The 19,693-nt window shown below is 36.6% G+C and overlaps 1 protein-coding gene across 1 annotated transcript in view; it reads right to left on the bottom strand.

Moving 5' to 3' along the window:
* Window positions 1-17,526, bottom strand: part of PPIG (peptidylprolyl isomerase G (cyclophilin G)) — a 30,972-nt gene extending 13,446 nt beyond the window's left edge. The window contains exons 1-7 of the mRNA XM_006867023.1: window positions 17,466-17,526; window positions 17,305-17,379; window positions 16,642-16,749; window positions 14,573-14,617; window positions 13,007-13,094; window positions 5,068-5,097; window positions 4,839-4,978 (exon numbers count right to left, since the gene is read on the bottom strand). Of these exons, the coding sequence (XP_006867085.1) occupies window positions 4,839-4,978; window positions 5,068-5,097; window positions 13,007-13,094; window positions 14,573-14,617; window positions 16,642-16,749; window positions 17,305-17,379; window positions 17,466-17,526 (547 nt within the window). The remainder of the gene's footprint in view (window positions 1-4,838; window positions 4,979-5,067; window positions 5,098-13,006; window positions 13,095-14,572; window positions 14,618-16,641; window positions 16,750-17,304; window positions 17,380-17,465) is intronic.
* Window positions 17,527-19,693: the final 2,167 nt, after the last annotated feature.

Below are 19,693 nucleotides of genomic sequence, written 5' to 3'. Positions count from 1 at the left end.
AGGCGGACCCCCAAGCAGCGCTAAATGAACCTGATCAGAATTAATATGGCAAAAAGTTTGAGAATTAGATTGCTATATGGAATAGTATCCAGGTTTCTGGGCCTCCCAGTAGCACACAAACAAAGTGAACGAGAATAGCACAGCAAGGGGTCTGAAAACTAAATTATCATTTGAACCACAGCCCAAAAAACTAGGCCAGGATATGCATACTAGACCTAAATAGTGACTGCCTGCTAAAACAAGGAAAAAATTAAATAGAATCTTATAATGAACACCTAAAATATCCAGTATAAAAAAACCTAATAATTATTATTCACCATACCAAGAACCAGGAGAAATCATTCAAATGAGAAAAGACAAGCAAAAGATGCCAATATCAAGATGACTCAGATGATGAAGCTAACAAGAATTCTGACAAAGCCATCAAGCTTTCAACAAGCAGTTATGAACACACTTAAAACAAATGAAAGACATGAAATCTTAGCACAAAAATGGTGGTGGTTATGTGCCTCCGACTTGGTTTTGAAGAAACAAATGGACTGAACTGAAAACAGTAAGTAAAACAAAAGCTCATGGGATGTAATAACAGCAGAATGGCAATGACAGAGGAAAAGAATCAGTAAATTTAAAGACAGATCAATAGAAATGATCTAATCTGAGTATCAGACAGAAAATACACTGAACAAAAAAATTAGCAGATTCAGAACCACAGAACAAATGCTTCATTTCTGTAGTCTAGTATTGCCATTTCTAAGCATTCTACATGATGTTTTTAAGTGCTGTTGAGTCGATTCCGACTCAGAGCGACCCTGTACAGGGTTTCTGAGGCTGTAAATCTTTACGGGAATAGAAAGCCTCATCTTTCTCCCATGGAACAGCTGGTAGTTTCAAACTGATGACCTTAAGGTTCGCAGCCCAATTCGTAACTACTATGCAACCAGAGCTCCTTATTCTACATGATAAGCATTTACAAACAAAATGAAGTATAAAATTACTGATTTCACTACTTGTAATAAAAAACTTCCTCTACTGGGCAATTTGGTTTTTGTGTTTTTGTTTTTTTTTAAAAGGGGGGGGGCAGACAGAGAGCTGTCCTATCAATGATGTAATTGAATTTACTTGTAGATATTAAGGTTAAACCACAAACCTCTACAACATTTTATACATAAAAACCTAAGCCAAGACACTGCCTTGTTTTTGAGATCTATATAAACTTACAGCAATATCATTTAAAGCTTTGATATTCAAGGAAGTTTCTAACTCCTATCAAAACGAGGTCTGAAGTAACAGTACTATTCCTGAAATAGTAAGTCTTCTGTAGGCAATTTCATTTCATATCCTTGGTCTCTATCCAAATAATTTCTAAGTTTAACATCCAACTTCTTTGCAATGAAAGTGACATCAGAACAGACTATCTTACTTCCACATTGCTGTAGTTGTTAAGCATCCTCGAATCAGTACCGACTCATTGCAACCCTGTATAGGGTTTCTGAGGAGCAGGTGGTGAGTTTGAACCACCAGCCTTGTGGCTAGCAATGCATATCCTAAAACACCACATCAGGATGCCTAGTTCCAGTTATGGACACTGAAATGGTCCCTTTCACCACAGACAGGAGTTTCTATCTTTACTTGTCTCTTGAGAGTAAGATGCACCAGCTGCTTCCTCTACTGGGGAATTTGTTTCCTACCACAGACAGGCAAAAATTCTCCTTATTTAACTATTGTCGTGTTACCACACAACTCAATGCTTATGTCTCTGAGGAAACGCGTTGTGTAGCCAAGATGGATAAATGCTTCTTTAACAAATAGAATGATGTAAGGTCATGTCAAACTCCTGAAACATCAGGAAGTATTATAATCAAGGTAGTGGTTTCATTTCCTGGTGGTCTTTATTCTATCCTCTACTCTGCCCCTACATAGGACTTTGTTGAGCCTCAACTGGGGATCCAGTTTTTAATTAGCCTCCAGTGTTCCATTTCTGCAGCTGTTGAAAGTTTCTTCTCACCTTGACCCAGAACCTTTTTCTAAAATATAGACCGCCACACAAAAAATATAGACTCTCCAAACTCGCAATAGCAAAAGGAGAAAGGCCCAAGAACATTGCCCAGACTCACCAAGACCATATACAGGTGGCCCAGACACTCAGATTTCTTCAGAAGTCTTTTTGTTTTCTTTCAGGAAGTTAAAACAAAACAAAACAAAACAAAACAAAAGATTCTGTATTTATTTCTTTTCACACTGGAGTGTAAAACTCTCACATAAGGTTTTAAAATATAATGATGATGAACACCACCATGTTGCACTAAGCTTTTTGACGGTTCTTAACTTAAATTCTTGTAAAGAGGCCATCAAACTTATAAAACTGGATATAAGACACAGTTCTGTCTACATCAAGATGACATAAGATGCATGACAGAATCCATTTTGAAAATGTTCTGAGTGGTTACTGATGTAACACCAGTGCCAAACTGATCTCAAATACATAGGTCCCTTTTCACAGTGTGACCCAGAACAGAATAGGCACACACAGTCTAGAAAAAAACAAATAGGAACTTCTAGGGGGCGGGAGGAACCTTCATGTGCAGATGCTAATAAAGGGTTCAACATTCCCCAACTTGTAAGGAGCTCTGGTAGCGTAGTGGATAGGAATCAGGCTGCGAGCTACAAGGTCAGCAGTTAGAAATTACCAGCTGTTCCGTGGGAGAAAGATGAGGCTTTCTGCTCCCGTAAAGATTTACAGCCTCAGAAACCATGTACAGGGTCACTATGAATCGGAACTGTCTCCACGGCACATAACAACAACGTTATGTTAGCTCAACACAAGTTTGAGTGCCATATACTAGGACACACACCAACCTTCAGGAAAACTTTTAGCATAACTTCTTGGTAATTAACATTTACCTCTTCAGGTGCCTGACCATAAAGAGGTAAATAGTGGCAAAGAGCTACATTCCTTCACACCCCTCATCCTCTAAGCAAATATTCAGTATCTTTTTAGTACTGGAAGAATGTTAACATATAAAGTTCACAAGGGAATCTAAGGTGAATTGTTCATGGTTTAAAATCTAACCGTTTTTATTTCTCCAACCAATTCCATATATACAAACGATATAATATAACGTAAGTAGAGAATAAATCCTAACATAAGAGAACTCAGATGACTTACAAAAAAAGGAAAACAAAGAAGTTGCCAAGCAATGTATAAAAGATAAAGATATCCTAGAGAATGTGATTAATTCAAAATGTTCCTGTTGTACTAATACTCTTTGAAGAACACTAGTAGGTCCAGGGTTTAAATTGGCAAACATTAAGATAGATTACTTTTTAGTGTTTAATTAAAAAAAAAAAATATATATATATATATATATACATATATATACACACACATACACACGTGTGATTACATTTATAAAGCATTAAGTTACTCAACAACATACCAGTATTTACTTTAAGAATAAAAGGCATAAATAAGAATAAAATTTATTCTTTAAGAACAACAGGAATAGTTTATACCTCTTTATTCATCAAAGTAAGGATACACAGTCAGACTTACAACCAGAAAGAATTTGTATTAACAGTCCAATTTTGAGCTATAGTATGTACCTACAGGGTATTAATTTAATATGACATATTAGAAAATGAAATGATAAAATCAAAGTGGAATACAGACACAGGAAATTAAAAATAAGCATTTTGCCTTCTCTATGCCAATCTTAAGAGCCATGGTGTTGTACTGAAGGAAAAACACTGGACTAGTAACCACATTGAAACCCACTAGTGGTTCTCAGAAACCCTATACAGGGTTGCTATGAGCGAGAACTGACTTGATTGCACTCCACAACACGTCCAACTTGGTTTTTGTTAGATTAAAATATGAAATTGCTATTTCGAAAGGATATTGAGCAAGTCAATTTACCTAAAAGGTAACAAGAGAATGTTTTACTCAGTGCAATTCTGAAAGGAATGCAAAAGATGTTTAAAGTTTGATGAGTCATTGTTCTACTATGAAAAACACTAGAGTTGGAGCCATCAGATGTGGAAGAAGGTAGATGAGGTCTAGAGCTCCCTGTTGTGGTAACTTAATCTTTATTAGCTTCATCTATAAAACGGGAAAATAATATTTTGGGAGTTTTCAAAAATAGATCACTCTGACGTTTGTGAGCCATAACAAACTAAACAGCAACATTATTTTTCCCTAGACTAGTAGGAACTGAAAGAGTAAGCATCAATTTAGTATGTTATTTCTATTCAGACTTAAAGGTAATTAATCTCAACGTTATTACTTTTAGAACAGCAAACTCAGTAACTATAACAAATGGTTGCAGTCACCCATTTTATATAAAAGTATATGTAATCTAAAGACTTAAAACACTTAGAACAAAATTTCAAATAATATATTAAAGCAATAGTAATGTTAGCTTCTGGTTAGAGTTAAAAAAAAGTTTCTTAAACTTGTCAGATGATTCTGTGTCTAAGTCATGCACGAAGGAGAAATAATTTATTCTCTCAGTGTCTCAGTTTATCTTACTCTCTTAAATTTTTATCCTCTCCCCACTGCTATTTTCCCTAAAAGAGTATCTGCCCCACTATTGAGACAATTAAAATTAAAAAAAAACAAAGTGGAAGCAAAGGCCAAACTAGTAACAAGGAAAAACCAAGGCGTTTCATATTAAATGAATGTACTACATGTAAGTAAAACATTTAAAAACTCAAGTACATAAAACATGTAACTTTCATATCGACATTAACTAAATTGTGCCTGTCATATGCCAACTATTTAGGGTACTCTATTTGTCTAATAGCATGAAAATTCTGAGATATATGTACTTTCTTCTTACCTTTAGACTTGGGAATTAGCTCTCCACAACTGAGTATCCGTACCTCAGCAAATGGTTTGCTAGCTGCATCAGTTTTCTGGTTTTCTATTTCTCTCACAACTTCTTGACCAGAGATCACTTGCCCAAATACAACATGATGCCTAATAGAATCAAGTAAAAATAACTAAATAAAGTCTTCATTTTAACATGAATTTAAGGTTGGGTCTAAAACAAATAAAAGAATACTTACCCATCTAAATGAGGAGTTGGCTTAGTTGTTCTTTAGGGAGTCATCAGATAGAAGAATAAAAACAAAGTCAGAGAAAAATAAAGTTAGCACCTCTAAAAAGAAAAAAAAAAATAATAACTGCATTGGAAACAAAGATGCAACCAGACATAATATGCTACCTTACACTAAAAGAATTATTATACTAAGACTAGGATGCAAGATGTTTTCAACAAATTATTTTTAAAAACTTGTTCTTAAAACAGTGTTTAAAACTGTTGAAAATTTTGATGTATTAATTAATCTTGACATTTTGATGTTATTTCCATCTACCCATGTTTCTTAGATATAACTGAGATCTTATTAAATATTCATGGTTGATATTGTTCTGCTATATGTTGTCACTGTTGTTAGGTGTCATCAAGTTAGTTCTGACTCAGAGACCTTATGCACAACAAAACGAAAAACTGCCTAGTCCTGCGTCATCCACACAACTGCTACGCTTGAGTCTACTGTTGCAGCGATCTCACTGAGGACAGTCTTCTTCTTCTTTTCTTCCCTGACCCTCTACTTTGCCAAACAGTATAAAATGTCCCAACTAGGCAGTCTCACTTCAAAGGAGCATTCTGGCTGTACTTTCTAGACAGATTTTTTTTTTGTTCTATTTAGACACACCATCATTTATCAAAACATTAAGTGTTTTTCAGTCTTAACATTTTAGACAGATAAACCATGGGCCACCTTCTGATGACCCTAAGAAATGTTCCAAAGGATTTGAACACAATTGATACATAATGCTTACAGAACTTTTTAATGAGTTGAATCTGGAATATTTTTACATTTTAAATAATCCAATTCAGACCTCTTGGGAAAACCTAGAAACCATGGTCATTACTGGAAAATGTGGGTGGCAACTGATGTGGTAATATAGACCAGTGAATTACCAGTATACCTTTCTTCACTACTAGAGAGATTAATAGATTACTTTCTTGTTCTGAAGGCTCTAATTGTTTATGTTATATGTCCAGGCCTCTAGGTCTTTGTGGGAGAAGATGAGTCTTTCTGCTCCCGCAAAGATTTAAAGCCTCAGAAACACTATACAGGGTCACTATGAGTCAGAACTGACTCCACCCACTTAACAACAACTAGGCCTTTGAGCTCAAAAAGTAAACTTCACATTAAAGAAAGAGATCTAGATTAAAATTTTGAACAAAATCTGAAAGAAAAAATTTAAACTTCTATTACTGCAAAATGAAGCAATTAAAGAAAAGTTTAGAAATCTTTTTTCCACATCAACCTTAAAGCTATGTAGTTAATTTAAGAAGTCTGCTATTTGAGTAGTCACAAAGATAAACTGGTGCAATAAGTGAGATGGATTGTTGTTCAGTTCTGTCAAGTTGGTTCCAACTCACACTGTATTAGAAGCAGCCAAGGCACAAGTCAGAGTTAGGATAGATTCCTTATAAACTGTACAAATTGTGTTTCATAAAAGTTCAGAGTAGGCAGGCAGTAAGCACTTCTAGCTAGGGTACTGAAAGGTAGTTGTAAATCTAAACGAGAGCAGAAAACCTCATCTTTCTCCCGTGGAACAGCTGGTAGTTTCGAAGTGCTGACCTTGCGGTTCGCAGCCCGATTCATAATCACTACACTACCAGAGCTCCTTTTATAGTAGGTGTGTAAGTCCTGGTGTAGTGTTGCTGTAGGATAAGCACAGCACTGCAAATCAAAAGGTCAGCGGTTCATTCTCAGCAGCTGCTTCTTGGAAACCCTACACAGGGGCACTAGGAATCAAAACCAACTCAACAACATAGTGTTGTTGTTGTTGTTGTTGTTAAGTGCCATTGAGTCGATTCTGACCCATAGCAACCCTGTATAGGGTTTCTGAGGAGGAGCTGGTGAGCTTAAACCGCCAACCTTTCAGTTTAAATGGCTTTGTAGTCTGGTGAATTAACCCACAGCATCACATAGTAGTGGAATAGAATTCCATCTGCTTGGTTGGTTTCCGACATTTTCAAACATTACTTTGAGAAAGTATTTTGAGATCTTTAGTTTAGAAACTACAGTGTAACAGTATAACAATGATGGTTCTATTTTTGACTTATGGGCTTCTTAATTACAGAGATTCTTTAGAAATATCTACAGAGGGCTGGCTTCTTAAGGGGAGATTGTGTCTAACATTTAAATGGGGAGCACGGTGGCTCTGTAGGATAAACACTTGACTGTGAAGTGTTTGAGGATAAACATGGGACCTTGAACAAGGTCATCAGGTTGAACCCAGCAACTGTTCCATGGGAGAAAGATGAGGCTTTCTTTCTACTAGCGCAAAGATTCACAGCTTCAGAAACTTTACACTTTACATAGGGTGGCTTTAAGTCAGAATTAACTGGATGGCACTTGACAAGAGAAACAAATTTGAAATAACCGGCGTTCCCTCACTATGCTTACTCAAACTTACTAAAATTACCCAGAAATGTAAAAACCTAAGTGTATACTACACACTATTTTTATACTGTATCTATATAACACACTTCTAGATATGTGGATGCAATAGTATCAAAACACAACCTTTTCTATGTGTATGTTTACACTTCAACATTCTTTTGTTGTTGTTGTCAGGTGCCATCGAGTCGGAACCGACTCATAGCGACCCCATGCACAGCAGAACGAAACAATGTTCGATCCTGGGCCAACCTCACTACCGTTGCCACACTTGAGTCCATCAATGACACCACCTGGCTGATCCATCTCGTTGGGGGTCTTCCTCTTTTTCTCTGACCCTCCATCCTACCCAGCATGACATCCCTCTCTAGCGATTGTTTCCTCCGGACAATATGTCCAAAGTAGGAGAGACGAAGCTTAGCCATCTTGGCCTCCAAGGAGCACTCTGGCTGCACTTCTTCCAAAACAGATCTATTGGTTCTTTTGGCAGTCCATGGCACTTTCAGTATTCTCCTCCAACACCACAACTCAAAGGCATCAATTCTTCTACGATCCTCCTTATTCAACATTCTTTTAGGTTCACTCAAATGTGTACACAATAAACTTTATGGCTTCAACAAAAGCACTTCCCTCACCAAAAAATACATGCACACAGAATATATAGAAAATGTCTGCAGAATGCTGAATCAATGAATGAGACTCTGTCTTTTCATTCTCTAATGGTTCTGTACAGTGGTTTCAAAGAAGGTTTGAAATCTGATGCCAACTTTAAAGGCTTTCTTGGAAGTCATACACCAGTAGCTCCCAACTTACAACGCCTTTGTGTAATGAAGAATTGCACTTATGATCGTGTTTTATTTTCTTGTACATCTTACTGTCAGTAAGATGTACTAAAAACAGTATTACAAAACATAATTTGCTTATGTCATCATTCTCAGATGTTCAACTTTATGATTTACTGTTCAAAGCACTGTAGTGTAGTGTAGATTCAGTTTTTCAAACTAAATCAGGGGCTTAGTTCATTGAAAATATGGATCCAAATGCTGATCATTTTGCTAGTGGATAGGTAGTTTGGGGAAATAGATGTAACCACAAAATACATGAAGAATGAAAGAAAACTGTCCCTAGACACCTTAGAACAATTTTCCTAATAGAAAAACTATCTCCATTCCCAGGGATAATCCAGATGAATCAGACCTTCCAGAGATTACTGCAACTGACAAAATGCCAATGTCATCCAACTCTTCATAATCCAAGTAAATGTTTATGGTTGATCTATTTGCATTTACATATATATTTATTTAAACAAACAAACAACAATAACAACAAAATATATATATGCTTACATACATATATAAAACATATAAACTTACATGTTTCCAGCCCCCAAAGGTAAAGATCAGATTTTTAAAGTTAACAATAAAAAAGGCAATAATTATGAAAACTAAAAAAAGAAAGGTACTTATGTCAGAACCAACCAATAGAGTCATCAGGATGAAACCCCATTAAGTCGGTGTGGCACTGTAGGATAAGCACTAGACTATTAGCCACAAGGGCAGCAGTTGAAACTCATCAGCTGCTCCTCAGAAACCCTATACAGGGTAGCTATGAGTCAAAATCAACTCGACAGCATTTAAGAACAACAACCTGTACAGTAGAATCACCTTATTTAGGAGTCAAGATTCTAAAATTGTTGCATTAAAGGCAAAATTGTCAGCAGTTCAAAACTACCAGTTGTTCCATGGAAGAATGATGAGGCTTTATGTTCCCATCAATATTTACAGCCTCGGAAACCCTGTACAGGGTCACTATGAGTCAGAACCAACTCCACAGCACATAACCACCACCACCATCTTACAGAAAGGAGTCAATGATTAACACAAATGGTTAAGCATTTGACTATTAACTAACTGAAAGGTTAAAGGTTCAAACCCATCCAGAGGCACCTCAGAAGCAAGCCCTGGTGATCTGCTTCCAAAGGTTACTGCCACTGAAAACTCCACGGAGCACAGTTCTACACTGACATACACACACATGGGGTCACGATGAGTTAGAACTGGCTCAACAGTAACAGGAATAAAGGAGTCTGCTTAAGGCCATCAAATCACCTTTCAATTAGTCTCACGTAATTAATTTATCCTTCAGTACAGCAATCAAATGCTGTTTATTTAACTGAATGCCACTAGATGGAGCAACTGCCTTAAATTTAGGGAATGGTATCTAAAATATATACTTAGGGAGCAGAGCAAACCTTATTCAAAATTATATTTATTCTAATCTGTCTGTGGCTCATATGAATGGCTGCTACAGAGGCTTGTTTCTGTTTAGCCTAGCTCAGAAATAACACAAGGCAGAATACATTGTATCCATCTATCTAAACTGCCATGGGATAACAAATTATGGCTGAATCCTACAACAGACATATAGGGACTAGAAGGAAAAACTAGGGACAATTTCTTTGGGAAATTCAGGCATATATAAGCATAGGGGAATTTAGAAAGCTACATGCAAGCCTAGACAAGATCCAAATTCAGAAAATACCTTAGACGACCCTATGCTTTTATCTCAGCCTAGTCTCCAGGCTCAATGCCAGCCTGGATAATTGGTGAAAAGAGTGCTGAGGCACAAAGCTAACAAGCAGAACAGAAAGGGTGGTTTTCTTTTCTTTTTTTCTCTTAACCCTCACATTCCAGGAAATTTCTGTCAAAGCACTAAGTGTGTATAAACTAAGAGACAGATATTGCAGAGAAAAGAAATGACCCAAATGTCCAGGAGTGTGGTTTTCACAACGGAAGTTACAAAACAAATGGATTACATTATAGCCTTCAACAATCAAAGCAACAGCAAATCTTGAGGAAGGAGAACAGAAGGAATGTGGTTTCCAAAGTTACCATAGTAAGATATTCAGTTTTCGGGGGCGGAGGGGAATGACACAACATAAAACTTACAAATAAACAGGACAGGATGGTTGATTCAAAAGAACAAAATAAAATGAAAGAAACAGAAACCATTCAGGAAGAAGATCAAACAATGGGCTTATTAGACAGACTTTAAAACAACTATATTAAATATGCTAAAGGAAACATGAACAAAGACCTAAAGAAAATCAGAAAAACAACACACAAACAAAATAGAGTATCAAGAAATAAAAATGTAGGGAACTAAAAAATTAAGGAGCCCAGCAGAAATCCTGGAGTTAAAAAATATAATAACTAAAATGAAAAATTTACAAAATTTTATTTGAGTATGCTGAGGAATCAAGCAAATTTGAAGACAGGACAACTGAAAATTTCAAGTCTAAGGAACAAAATAGGGGAAAAAAGTGAAAAGAGCCTAAGGAACTGTGGGATGCCATCAAGTGAACCCAAGTATGCATAGATGGGAGCCCCCATAGAAAACAGAGAAATAAGACATGCAAGTATAAACTTGCAAAATCAAACCTAAGAAGGTTGGTTATTAAATATGGATAGGAGAGAGTTATACTTCAGCATATCCTTATATTGTGACTTCTGGAACCATATTAATGTTTATAACTTAAAAAATAAAGTGAGGAACAAAATGGAATATAATCAGAAACAAATGAACCTAAACAAATTTCAGAAAACCACACCAAAAAATTATAACCCAAGTAATTAGTGTTTCATCACTAATACTATTCTTGGACAATTAGGGGATGTATTGCTTATTATATAATCATAATAAACATCTCAAAATGTATTCCGACATTCACAATGAAATGTTGTATAAAATACCAAAGAAAAGATGACAAAGACAGGCCATCACAATTATATATTCTAGATTTTGCTAGCACCAAGCAAAATATTTTTAAACATTTTTAAATATTTTTGATAACACATACATAGCAAAACGGATTCCCACTCATATTATATAAATGGCAGAAATTCAACTATTTCTACACAGTTACAATTACATTCTTCATATTGTGTCAACATTCTCATTAATCTTTTCTAATTGTTCCAGTATCGCTGAGGTCCAATCTTCTCATCTGTGCTTCAGAGTAACTACTGCACATTTGGTGTCATAGAGATGATTTTTAAGGAAGTATGACATTCTTAATTTTGAGCTAGCCTGTTATTTAGTTAAAAGGTGATTTCAGAGGATAGTTTTGGTTCAAGGTTCAAAAGGGTATCTCAGGTCAATATTCAGAGGGATTCGGCCATTATCAACAGCTCTAGTTAAGTCTGGATTCTTTGAGAACTTGAAGTTCTGTTGCACATTTTCCCCCCTTTCTATCAAGATCCATCAACAGAGACCCTACTCAAAACGTTCAGTAGAGTAGCTGGGCATCATTTAGCTGTTCTGGTCTCAAAGTAGAGGAGGTCATGGTTCATAAGCTACAATATCTTGATTTCTTCTCCTGTCCTCCTCCTACCTCCACCACAGAAGTCAGGAACATTTCAGACTCTGACAGATTTAAGTTTCTCTGAGATGAGGAAAGCTCAAGGCTACTGAAAAAAAGCAAACCTACACTCATAAAATAAGAGTCCTGGTGTGGCTCTGTGGGTTAATGCACTGAACTGCAGGGTCAGGGGTTCAAGTTCACCAGCCGCTGCCTGGAAACCCTAGAGAGGTTCACTATGAGTTGGAACCAACTTGACGGCACTTAACAACAACCCATAAAACAAAAAACAGTTCATTGTCATCGAGTTGATTCAGACTCACAGCAACTCTGTAGGACAGAGCACAATTGCACCATGGGGTTTTCAAGGTTATAAGTCTTTGTAGAAGCAGAATGCTACAGCTCTCTCACACAGAGGGGCTGATGAGCTTGAACCCCTGACCTTTCAGTTAGCAGTCAAAATATGTGTGCAGATGAAACCATGTGATTTGAAGTGTCACTGTGCCACCAAGGAAGGCTCTTTCTACACTTATTGTTGTTAAGGGTCACTGAGTTGGTTTCCAACACAGAGACCCTATATGGGTTTCTCCTCAAGCTTCAAATCTTCGGAGGACCAGAAAGCCTCATCTTTCTTTGGTGGAGTAGCTGGTAGGATCGAACTGCATACCAAGTAGTTTGCAGTCCAGAGCTCATCTTATGGAGCCACCATGCTCCCTTGTTGTTGTTGTTGTTAAGTGCCCTCAAGTCGGTTCCGAACCATAAGCGACCCTGTACAGGGTTTCCGAGGGTATAAATCTTTACGGGAGTAGAAAGCCTCATCTTTCTCCTGTGGAGCGGCTGGTAGTTTCGAACCGCTGACCTTAAGGTTCGCAGCCCGATTCGTAGCCACTACGCTACCGTGCTCCCTTAGGACACAATAAAAACACGCATGACTGGTTGAAACTTTGCTCACAATTTTTCTGTAGACAGAATAGGGAAATTCAGCTCCCCATTTAAACTATTTTCCCCTTTTCAGTAATTTTCCTTTTCCCCCACCTTCCATAAATTTCTGTCCCTTTGTTGGCCCCTGCCCTATTCATTAGTGATTAATGATAAGCATAGAGAGAAATGATGAAACATACACACAAATAAGCTTATTTTAAATCACCAGATCCTAATACTTACATGAAGAATTGTGAACCATTTGTATCCTTCCCTCTGTTGGCCATTGACAAGAGGAATTCTTTGTTGTGTTTAACAGCAAAACTCTCATCTACAGAGAAGCAAAGTTTTCAGTTACATTTTGGCATAACTTCCAAAAAATTCATTTCCTCTCCTCTTCATATTTGATGTGTTCTTTAGAGCCATACAAAATTTAGATAATAAAGTTAGGCTACGAAAGAAGAAAAAACCAAATATTAATCCATTTTCCCTTAACTTCTTAGATAAAATATTTCTAATTTTCCATCCCTTGCTAGATACTCATATAAAACCCAAGTACTATATTAATGCTTTCCATTTCTAGTTGTTTTTTACGGTTTCTAGAGATGACTTTCTTTGCTTACTAACATACCTTAAAAAAAAAAAGAAATGTTCCTTAAAAAGTAAGCAAAGATTGCAGATAGGATTCTTATACATTTTCCTATTTCATTTCTGAGTAAAGGTATTCCTGCTTTTCTAAAGTTCACTTTATGTCACTTTACTTTTATGAAAGATCTACCTGTTTTCGCTAACCAAAAGAATTCTGAAGAGGCCTTTTGATTTCATGAAACGGCAAAAAGTGAAACTGGTATTCAGCATTTGTTCTGCAGTGAGCTATTAAAGGGCCAGAAAGAATGATGTCACTAAACTTCTCTGGCAACTCAGCATCAAGCCACCATGGCTTTGATTTCGTCTGCGAACACTACATGTTAGTGTTATTTTAGGGGTCACATGCTATGCAGTTGATTTGGTAGGTTTCTAGGTTTGGGGGGAAATTTTTTCCCATATAAACTAATGGTAACTGCTCCTTTGCTTTATGCCATTTGGGCTTAAAAAAGGTTTCATATGAACATTCTACCTTTGGATAGTGGGGAGGAACCTGTACAGAGAAACACAGAAAGTATTACTATACTCATTAACCTCTGCCATATATCACCTATTATAAAGAGAGGAATGTATCTTTTAATCTAGTCTTGGATTAGAATGAGAATTAGTAGAAATGGAAACTAAATTTCACAGAATCCCCAAAGTGAATAACAGCAAATTCTTAAGTATTTCCAAATGAAAAGGCTCATAAAATTTTGAAAAAGCTCTTTCACATCAATATAAAAATTATACAGGATGAAGTAAAATTTTGGGAAAAATTATAGCCAAGTTTTAGAATATGAAAGATTTGTGGGGGGGGGAGGAAATGGCGATTTCAAAAAGAAAAGAAAATTCCTGGATATCATTACTAGGAACCACTAGCTGACTTTCCTGTAATAAATTATTTTAAGATCACACTACAGAAGTTCCTACTCTAACACTAAAATTTTAAAAACTTTAGTATATATCATTAAATCCTTAAAATAATATTACATACTAATGTCTTAAACCTCACCTCTATAAAAGGTCTATCACAATAAAATTCTCATTAGAAAACCCTGGATTAGTTTAAAGTGGCTGAATATTAGCATACTCTTGAATGAATAAGTATACTGATTAAATAGAGAATAATTAAATGATGAAATAGAAAACATTAAAGCCAAAACTTAAATTACGTGTTCTTACCTTCAAAAAATCCTCCATAAATAGATTCGCCTCCTCGTCCATTTCCTAATAATAAAAAAATGCAGTCTTAGTTAGAACTCTCGAGACAGTTTCTTGAAGATGCTACCTAAAACACAGTTTCTACAGAAGGAGATATTCAAACGATTCTAGTCAACAAATACCCAGAAGACCACAGCAAAACTTTAAAGTTACTAATACCAATACTGATAAGATCGCAAATAACTTTATTTCTCCTTACAAAATAATAAAGAATGTAATAACGTGGGAAAATGGGGGGGAGGGAAAACACTTATTACATTTTAATGATTATTACATAGGTCTTTTAGTGGGAGTTAAAATGCCTTTTAAAAGACACTTTCAATGTTTTCACAATAAAATAAGAATAGGTGAAAATTCTATTATAGCAAGGTCGGTGGTTCAAGCTCAACAGCTGCTCAGAAACCTTATAGGGTCAGAATCGACTCGACAGCACTTAAAAACAACAACAAGTATTACCAATTGTGACAAAATGAAACACATAAACTGATTTTCTTAGAGATAAACAGTGTCTTATTTTCTATCCAGAAGTAAATTTCTGAAATAAAGGCAAAATGTTTTTCGTCTGTCCTTTGTTCTTTAACATATTTCTATGGGTACTTTTCAAGGAGCTCTGGTAGAACTTTAGGATAAGCACTGGACTGCTAATCATAAAGTTGGCAGTTCACACACATTAGCTGCTCTGCAGGAGAAAGATGAAGCTTTTTGCTCTCATAAAAGATTTATAAGCTTCAAGGGAGAAGAGCAGGAGTGGAATACGGGACCCTATCCAGTGAAGCAGTGACACCAAGGATGGAGGCAGAGGTAGGGACATGGAGAGAGAGAGCAGCTGAGGACTCTAGACTCATGCAAAGAGAAAGACTGAGTGCTGGTGGCCAGGAGGCAGGCTTGCAGAATATGCCCTTTGGCTGTTTATATTATTATATATTCCTGAGTGTTTTTGTGTACACACCCCGCCCCCCCCAAAAAAAAACAAAACAAAAACAAAAACAGAGGGAATAGAAGCAAATGCTCAAATAATGTTGAATGATGATGCACGGAGGACACTGTAAACATTCAATGAAACGACAGTGTAAAACTGATGGTCTTCCATGTAAACTATCTTTCAATTCACAATAAAAAATTTAAAAACATACCCATAAAATTTACGAAAACTTTATGCAAAAATAAAAACTTTATACAAAGATTTATAGCCTTGAAAATTCTATGTGAGGTCACTATGGGTCAGAATTGATTATGGAAGTATGTTTGGTTTGGGGAATTGAGCACTTCTAATTGAGCAAAGATTACTAAGTTTTTTATACATATAATGCATATGTTCTTTAGTATGCAATCCAAAGCTATAATCTTTATGGAAGCAGACTGACACATCTTTCTCCTGTGAATCAGCTGGTAGGTTTAAGCTACTGGCCTTTTGGTTAGCAGCCAAGCTCTTTAAGCTTATATGTGCATATGTAAATGTGCATATAATTTGATATTGCTGTTAAGTGCCCTTGATTCAGTTCTTAGTCATATCAACCCTATACAGGGTTTCTAAAGAGCAGTTGTTAAATTTAACCTTCTGATCTTGCAGTTACAGTCTAGTGCTTATCATAACTACAACCCACACCAGGACATGGACACACACACTCTATACACTACTACTGTAGAGTTAATTCCTAATCATACCAACCCCATATAGGATTTCCGTTACTCTATATTTACAGCAGGAGACTGACTTGTCTTTCTTCCGTGGGGCAGCTGGTGGTCTTCAACTGCCAACTTTGCAGTTCGACAAGTAACCTACAGTGCTACCAGGGCTCCATATATATGGGCAGTGCAAGCGGTTAATATACTCGTATGCTAACTGAAAGGAAGAAGGTTTGAGTCCACCCAGAGGCACCTCAAAGGTCTGGTGATCTACTTCTAAAAATTCAGCCAATAAACATTGTCTGACACACAAGAGGTAGACATGAGTCAGAACTGACTCGATGGAACTGAACACACACACACACACACACACTAACAGTTTTCTTTGTTGGGATCAGTCTTACCTTCACTGAAGTCACCACCCTGAACCATGAAATCCTTGACAACTCTGTGAAAAAGACAACTTTTATAATGCAATGGCTTCTGAGTGGATTTCCCTGTACCCTTTTCACCTGTAGAAAACACAATTAAATAAGCTATTTAATAAGAAGAAAATGAAAGAATTATTATTAAAGCACAAAACTAATGGTGAACACTTTTGCCCTATAGAAAACATCTACATATTTACTTTTTTGTTAAATACTGATAAGTCAGTTCTAACTCAGAGTGACCCTATATAGGATTTCCATGGAGCAGCTGGGTTTGAACCACTGACCTTGCACTAAGCAGCCCAGTGCTTATCCTACAGTGCCACACCAGGACTCTATATGCTTCCTTAGACTACAGAATTTTCACTCGTCTCAGTAATTTAAAAAAAAAATTTTTTTTTTTTTTTTTACAAACTACTCATGTTCTTATGGAGTGTAGAAATCAACCTCAGATTAAATCCCATTTAGAATGAATATTTCTAAGAGTTATTTCCATGTCCTAGTAAATGGTGAATAATCTTCCTGTTAAGAGAAAGAAGTAAATAATATACATGAAGAATTCTAAAGTACAGTAAATCAAAAAAAGTGAGTCATAATCAAATGGGACCACTGTCAGGACAAACAAAAATGTCAACAAACCTGTACAAAGACAACGAAAGTTCTCACAGGTTTTAGGGCACACATCAGAAAATAATTCAAAGATAACTCTTCCAGCTGAAAAAGAAAGCAGTGGGTTTAAGCATCTTTAAAATATTAAATGCTGGTATGTAAATGTTAAACCGTATGATTAAGTTCCTTACCAGGTTGATTATTAATGGCAATATCAAAAAAACATCGAGGACGTTGAACTTTTATTCCCATGGTTCCAATACTTCAATCTGTTAGTAAAATATAGTGTAAGACAAACAGACCTTAAAACAATAAAGATTTTTCAAAAATTCTGGAGAAAAAATTCTGGAACATAAACTAAAAACACAGTTTGAATTTTGACCATTTGCTTCCATGAAATAAATCATATGGATGGAGTACTAGTGATTTCTTTTATTAGCATTTTTTAAGACAAATAGAAAAAAACTTCAAAGACAAATGATTTAGTCATTATTTAAATTTCTATTTTACCAACTGAATATAGATTGCCAACCCCAACAGTAAACCATACCAAGTTCACATGATTAGTAAACACAACAAGCAGAGTACCTTAAACAGAAAAGGACAAATCAAGGACAACTGATCCAATCTCACTGCCCCTAGAAAAGGAAAACAGAACTTTGATTAGTCTTTAAAAACCCAAAACCTTCAAATTCCAAAAAAGTGAACTAAATCATCTAGGAAAATGTGATGGTGGTGTGCAGTGGAGAAAGTTCCAACTCATGGTGACCCTGCAAAGGGTTCTCCTGTGGAACCGCTGGTAGTTTCAAACTGCTGATCTTGAGGTTAGCAGCCCGACAAATAGCCACTATTTTAAAGACAGTACTGTATGTTCTTGTTGTTATATGCCACTGAGTTGGTTCAGACTTAAAGTGACCCTGTACAGAGTTTCCAAGAGGGGCTGGTAGGTTTGAACTGCTGACCTTGGACTTAGCAGTCCAATGCTTATCCTACAGTGCCACACCAAGGCATTACTAATATATATTACTATTGTTGTTAAGTGCCATCAAGTCAGTTCCATCTCATAGCGACCCTGTATAGGGTTTCCAAGGAGCGGTTGGTGAACTTGAACTGAAGACTTTGCAGTTCAAGCCGACATTATAGTCCAGAGTATTAACCCACAGCACCACACCAGGACTCTCCACAATAGGACCGTTGTTGTTAAGTGATGCAGAGTCAGTTCCAACCCAAAGCAATCCTGTATAGGGTTTCCAAGGAGCGGCTGGTGAGCTTGAACTGATCTTGTGGCTCAAGACAATTTTGCAGTCCAGTGCATTAACCCACAGTGCCAAACCAGGACTCCCATAATAGAACTGTTGTTGTTGTTGTTGTTAAGTGCTATGGAGTCGATTCTGACCCATAACGATCCTGTACAGGGTTTCCAAGGAGCAGCTAGGGAGCTTGAACCACTGACCTTGCAGTTCAAATGGCTTTGAAGTATGGTGCATTAACCCACAGCGCCACACCAGGACTCCCCCCAAAGTAGGATTACTAGGTTTTCATTGTGAATTAAAGTACATTAAACTTTATAGTGTGGGAATACTTTCTGATATTAGGGAGTCCTGGTATGACACTGTGAGTCAGAACTGATTCCGTGGACTTAACAGCTACAATATAATGTGGTTGTTATTGTTAGGTGCCACTGAGTTGGTTCTGACTCATAGTAACCTTGTGTGGGGTTTCTGAGAAGTAGCTGATGTTTTTGAACCGCTAACATTGCAGTTCAAATGACTTTGTGGCCAGTGAAGATGAAATAGAAGAATTCTACCAATTTCTTCAATCTGATATCGGTCAAACATGTAATCAAGATATATTGATCATTACTGGTGATTGGAATGCAAAGGTTGGGAGCAAAGAGGAAGCATCAGTAGTTGGAGAATATGGCCTTGGTGATAGAAATGATGCTGGAGAATGCAGGATAGAATTCTGCAAAACCAATTATTTGTTCATTTCAAATACCTTCTTTAGATAGCATAAAAGACAACTATACACATAGACCTTATCGATGGAATACATAGAAATCAAGTTGACTACATCTGCAGAAAGAGACGATGGAAAAGCTCCATATCATCAGTGAAAACAAGGCCAGGGGCAGACAGTGGAACAGACCATCAATTGCTCATATGCAAATTCAAACTAAAGCTGAAGAAAATGAAACATGTCCATGAGAGCCAAAATATGACCTTGAATATATCCCACCTGAATTTAGAGATCATCTGAAGAACAGATTTGATGCATTAAACACTAAAGACCGAAGACCAGAGGCATTGTGGAATGACATCAAGAACATCAAACATTAAGTGAAAATCATTGAGAACACAAGAAATAAGGAAGAGGTCAAAATGGATGTCAGAAGAGACACTGAAACTTGCTCTCCAGC

Source organism: Chrysochloris asiatica, unplaced genomic scaffold, assembly GCF_000296735.1.
Source record: "Chrysochloris asiatica unplaced genomic scaffold, ChrAsi1.0 scaffold00099, whole genome shotgun sequence".
Classification (NCBI taxonomy): domain Eukaryota; kingdom Metazoa; phylum Chordata; class Mammalia; order Afrosoricida; family Chrysochloridae; genus Chrysochloris; species Chrysochloris asiatica.
Note: the sequence above shows the minus strand (reverse complement) of the source record. Positions and strands in the feature narration are given on the sequence as shown.